Raw genomic sequence first — 6,000 nt, 5'->3', positions numbered from 1 at the left:
CTGCTGAGGGACCTCCAAGGAGAGACATCTCTCCTGTGGTGTTCAGGTACCCACATTTCCTTCTGTTGAGGAAATTTCCTTGTTTCTCCTGTCTCCAAGAGCGGAGACACCATGTCTCATCCTAATGTGCAACCAGGATCCAGTCTGGCTAAGCACTTGTCCCAGGGGTTTGACAACATAGATATAGACCAGCTAATACAGGAGTCAGTGAGGACAGTAATGCTTGACTAAGCCCTTTTTGTCCTTCAAGGTCCCCTGGTGCAGGTACAGTGGGGTCAACAACATGCTCCCCAAACTGTTGTTCATCGATACACAAGTATTATTCTCTGTTGCTCAGAGGATACTCTCCTTCTCTGTTTTTTTATTGGAAAAGATGATGCACAAGCTTAATTTTTAAAAGCTTTCCTGAAAAAGTACCTTGTCAATTTTTTCCTGTTTCTATATGCATTCTGGTTATAGTAATGAAAAGCGAATGCAGTAATTCCTGATGGAAGGAGTTACATAGCGTAGTTTCGACAGATTGTTTTGTTGTCCCACATTATTTACTCAGCTATTAAAGTTCCGATAATTGCTACCTTATACATATTTTGAGGTGGTAAGGAAAACAAGCTTTTGGTTTTCCTTTGTTCTCATTGCTTCTCCATTTAGATGGCTTTATTTGACTACATAAAAATTGCATTAAAAATTAGTCAGATAGGCTTTGGGGCTTTCCTTCTATCATACAGTTTTACTATGAATAAATCAATAGATTAAGGCAACTGTTCTGTATTTCTGGTTGCTTCCACGGTTAAGTGTGCTTTATGGTTGACTTGAAAGATACTTTAATTTGATCTTTTAAGACTCTGTAGGCTATTTTCTGTAGAATCAGTCTGTGAAGAAAGGGTTAATATTTCTATGTGCATTTACATCCAGGGCTTTGCTCTGTTGAAAAGCCTAGTGGATAGATGTAAAGTTCATGAAAGAATCATGACAAGACATCATACATAAAGCAGACATAATGCTGCAGAAGCACAGCATCTCTTAAAGAATAGCTATGGCCTAGACTTGAAAATCATTACATGACTTTTTAGCCTCACTGCCTTTATCCCCTTGATGAAAGTAAAATGTAATGCGCTTTCTCTAATGGGCACTTGTCTATCTGTAGTGCTCCTGAAATGTGCCTGTAACTACTCAATGAAATGGTTATTGACAAATCAGGTTAGATCAGCATAAATAGTAATGCTGTCACCACTGTATGCCCATCATAACATCTTAAGGTTTGAAAGCTCTCTCCAGGTGTAAGCATTTATAGCCCATATTATTTCCTAGAATCATCACAGAATCACAGAATGGTTGAGGTTGGCAGAGACCTCTGAAAGTCCTCTGGTCAATCTTTCCTGCTCAAGCAGGGCCACCTAGAGCAGGTTGTCCAGGACTATGTCCAGGTCTTGAATATCTCCCAGGGTGGAGACTCCACAACCTCTCTGGGCAACCTGTGCCAGTCACCCCCACAGTAAGAAAGTGTTTCCTGATGTTCAGAAAGGATGTCCTCTGGTTTGGTTTGTGCCCATTGCCTCTGGTCCTGTCACTGGGCACCACTGGAAAGAGACTGGCTCGGTCTTCTTTATACCCTCCCTTCAGATGCTTGTACACATTGATGAGATCTCCCCTAAGCTTTCTCCTCAGGAGGCTGAGCAGTTCCAGCTCTCTCTGTCTTTCCGCATAGGAGAGGTGCTCCAGTTCCTTAATTATCATAGTGGCCGTTCACTGGACTCTTTCCAGTAGCTCCATGTCTTGTAGTTGAAGCCCAGAACTGGATTCAGCACTTGAGAGGTACCTCACGAGTGCTGAGTAGAGGGTAAGGATCACCTCCCTCAACTTGCTGGCAACACTTTGCCTAACACAGCCCTGGATACCATTTGCCTTCCTTGTGGAAGGGCACATTGCTGGTTCACATGCAATTTGGTGTCCACCAGGTTCTTTACTTCAAGCTGCTTCCCAGCCAGTCAGCCTCCAGCCTGCACTTGTACAGGGGATTGTTCCTCCCCAGGTGCAGGGCTTTGCATTTGCCTTGGTTGAACTTGGTGAGATTCCTGTCAGGCCATTTCTCCAGGGGTCCCTCTGGATGGCACAGCCCTCAGGTGTATCAGCCACTCCTCCCACCCACTCCCCAGTTCTGAAGAGATGTGAGAGAAGGCTTCGGTTCTCTTTGTGATATATGTTGTTACAGGCAAGAGGATATCTAGGTTGTGGAATTCCTTTGTCAATGTGCAAAGAAGTTTTGCTAATCAGCTGAGTTGCTTAAAGGAAAGAGACTATTTTCCTCTCAAGATACCTGCCAAAGGACGGTACGTTTTCAGCCTGTAATCACTTCTAATCAATTCTGTGTATTGCTTTTATTTTGTTATCTCTTAGGATGCAGGAAGTCAACAAATAGGCTTTTTGCTGGGAAGCTGTGGAGTTACTGTGGCCTTGACGAGTGACGCATGCCATAAAGGACTGCCTAAAAGCCCCACAGGGGAGATACCACAGTTTAAAGGTAAGCTAACCCTTGCTTATCGTGGATATCACAAGTCATTTACTACAGTACAGTCACTGCACTGGTTTAGTTGTAGCGGGTGAGGATCAGGCCCGTGATGAAACACTTGCCACGGGAGCAGCCATGGCTGCTGGGACGCGATTGCCCCAGCGGTGTGTCACTGGCTGGTGGAGATCGCTGCTCCTGCCTCATGGCTGCCGAGCAGTACAAGTCCTCCTGATCCTGATCAGGCTTAGGAGTGTAGCAAATGAGAAGCATTTGTACAATTCAGTCCTACCAGCTAAGTGGTAGGGACCTCTGACAGGAGAGGGGTAGTAAACTATTTGGGTCAATAACAACTTAAACGGCCCAGCCATTTCTTCAGGGATTGTCTGAGAAGGCCTTGGTGCTTGATAGCCATGTTAAGGAAGCAGTTCTGGAAAATCTTCTTTCCCATGCTACACTGAGGTTTAAAAGAAGAAATGTTTAGCTAATGGTGACACAAGCATTCAGGAAAAAACTCTGGCAAAGAAGAATTTTGTCTTGTCTTATCCAGCAGAAGCTCAACAAAAGCTTATTTTTCTTTGTACTTCAGGCTGGCCAAAGCTACTGTGGTTTGTCACAGAGTCTAAACACCTCTCCAAGCCGCCTCGTGACTGGTTCCCACACATCAAGGATGCAAACAACGACACAGCTTACATTGAGGTGAGTTAATGAAGATGCATCTTCTCCTCGAATCATTGCATATGGCACTTTTGGATTAGGTAAACATCATTATTCATTCGCTAGTCACAGAAGCAAAGAACATCCTGGTTTAGCTTGTTAATAAGTAATATTTTCTAATAAATTATACTGGGTATTGATTTCAGAAAAGGTAATGAAATGTTAAATTGCATTTTGGGGGTTTCTAACGTTAATATTTTTATGTCATCTGTGTAGCTGCCACAAAATTATATTAAGCTTGCCTTGACCAATCTCGGTCTCATTCACAGTGTGGGCTTGCCCACTAGCCTTGCGACGGACAGACAGCAAGTTTCAAGTGAAGCTTCGGTTGTCATATCACAACCTGCAGACCCTTTGAAAAAGAGGGAACGTCTAGTTCAAATACTTGCCTGTCACTTACTGCTTTGTGAGTCACACTCCCCGCAAAAGACCACCATCAGGAAGGGAAAATTAGTGATGCTGTTAAGTTTAATTTTTCTCTTTTATTTTTTTTCCATTCTTTTTTCCTGTTTCTGCATAGGCTCAAATGCCTTGAATTCAGTGATGTTACTATTGAATTTAAATGATTATTCAAAGGAAATAAGTTCAAGTGAAAGGAGCAAAGGTATTTCTTATCTTTGTGCAGTCAGAACATCGTGCTAGAGAAGCAGAGATGCCTCCTTTTTCAATCTTGCTGATTATCTTCCTCATGGAGAAAGATAAATGTTTAATTTACTTCAGTTGCCACTGGTAGTTTTCAGACTCTTGCATAAAATTCCTGCAATTATCAGCAATGATTTCCCACCTCTTTTTTTGCTGCTTTCTCCTGACTCTTTCATATTCTTCTGATCAAAGAACTTGTGTCTTTCAGACTGTATATGTATACATTATTATGACAGCACTCAGCAAGGATTCTGCGGTCAGCTCTTGTCCCATGCCTTACAAGACACAGAAGGGAGAAGCTCAGGTTTATTGGTTGGCCTCTAAAATCTAACGTGTGAACACCGAGCAGACTGAACTAGGTTATTCTCTGCTAAATCTAGCCAGTCCTTTAGTCATTAAGATGATCAGAATTGTTAGAACTATTTTTCCATAATGCATTTCCGTTCAAACAGCAGATGGATTTCTGGTATCAAGCCTGGGAAGCTTCAGTCAAAAAGAGAAAGCCTATCTGAAAAAAATGTCTTATAACAAAAAAATGCCTTCCAAACTCCTCAATACTGCTGACTTCTTAAAATAGAGTCATTAGATGTGTCCATCATTCACCTGCATAGGAAACACTTTAAACATAGCTATTAAATAATGGAGGTAGGGCAACTATTGCACATTGACTTTCCCTGCTTATTTCTTTTTAGTACAAAACATGTAAAGATGGAAGTGTGCTTGGGGTGACTGTGACAAGGATTGCACTGCTGACACACTGCCAAGCTCTGACCCAGGCATGTGGATACACAGAAGGTAAGGAGTACACTTCCCTTGCTTCATCCTCAAAACTAAGTGTGAATTGTAATTTGTTTCTCACCAGGCTCCTGTCTTATGTTTTACATATATCTGTGTCAAAGGCTTCTAGATTTAAAAACCTGATTTTTTTTTTTCATTGGTTTTAGTAAATATGCACACATTTAAAATATCTTTGTGAGAGGTAAAAATAATATCCTAGCCAATACAAATCCTGCAGTGGAGACTTATTATGAAAGTTAAGCTTTGAGGTCATCAGTCATGTTATACTGAAGCTTCCTTCCTTTGAGTGGGTTTGCCTTGGGTCAATGCCATGTTCTGAAAAATAAACTCTGTTTTGTTTTTGTTGGACAGCTGAAACAATTGTGAATGTATTAGATTTCAAGAAGGATGTTGGTTTATGGCATGGGATTCTTACAGTAAGTATGTTTTTCTATTTTGTGCGAGTATATGAAAATAAACTAACCTAATGTGCTTATTACTATCACAAACTGGGATCTCCTACAGCTTCTTCTAATACCATTTTTTCTGCTTTGAAAACAAAAAATATGTGATTTAAACCCATGATCTTCTGCTAGTGCCCTTACCCATAATGAGCACAGTAAAGATGCCAGTATATTTTTATGCATCGTGTCAAGTACTCTGGCCCTATTCCTACCATGTTATTCTGATCTTTCTGGTGCATGATTTTGAGATCAAACTTTAAAGTGGAAACACATTAAATTAGTACTTGCGTCTGTAAGGATATATCCAATGGCATAGCCATATTGCCACTGACTAGCTTCTGTATTAAAACTCCCACCAACAGATGGTTTTGATAACATTAAAGTATTTCTCATACTTCAAATTGCATAAATTGATGACACCAAACTGAGTGGGAAGTGGACACTTTGGAAGGGAGGGCCACCCTGCAGGAAGACCTGGATAGGCTGGAAGAGTGGGCTAACAAGAACCTTATGAAGTTCAACAGGGACAAGGTTAAGGTCTTGCACCTGGGAAAACATAATCCAGGAGTGCAGCACAGCCTGGGATCTACCTGACTGGGGAGCTGCTCTGTGGAAAGGGACCTGGGGGTCCCGGTGGACAGCAAACTCGGTATGGGTGAACAGTGTGCTGCTGTGGCAAAGCAAGGCAACAGGATACTGGGTTGCATCAACAAGGGCATCACCAGAAGAGATAAAGAAGTCATTATCCCACTCTAGGCAGCGCTTGTCAGGCCATACCTGGAATATTGTTTTCAGGTTTGGTCCCTGCTATAAAAAAAGATGTGAACAGGCTGGAGAGGGTCCAGAGGTGGGCCACCACGATGATGAAAGGACTGGGAAGCTTGCCATAGGAGGAAA

The 6,000-nt window shown here is 42.0% G+C and overlaps 1 protein-coding gene across 2 annotated transcripts in view; it reads left to right on the top strand.

Annotated features, from left to right (window-relative positions):
• The window catches only part of DIP2C (DIP2 disco-interacting protein 2 homolog C (Drosophila)), a 149,197-nt gene that overhangs the window by 62,742 nt on the left and 80,455 nt on the right, over positions 1 to 6,000 (top strand). For both annotated transcript variants that reach the window (XM_009886781.1, XM_009886779.1), the window contains 4 exons: positions 2,395 to 2,518; positions 3,093 to 3,202; positions 4,555 to 4,657; positions 5,012 to 5,076. In XM_009886781.1, coding sequence (XP_009885083.1) covers positions 2,395 to 2,518; positions 3,093 to 3,202; positions 4,555 to 4,657; positions 5,012 to 5,076 — 402 coding nt within the window. The remainder of the gene's footprint in view (positions 1 to 2,394; positions 2,519 to 3,092; positions 3,203 to 4,554; positions 4,658 to 5,011; positions 5,077 to 6,000) is intronic.

The sequence above is a fragment of the Charadrius vociferus genome, unplaced genomic scaffold (assembly GCF_000708025.1).
Source record: "Charadrius vociferus isolate BGI_N301 unplaced genomic scaffold, ASM70802v2 scaffold255, whole genome shotgun sequence".
NCBI classification, from domain to species: Eukaryota; Metazoa; Chordata; class Aves; order Charadriiformes; family Charadriidae; genus Charadrius; species Charadrius vociferus.
This window is presented reverse-complemented; position numbering and strand designations above follow the sequence as displayed.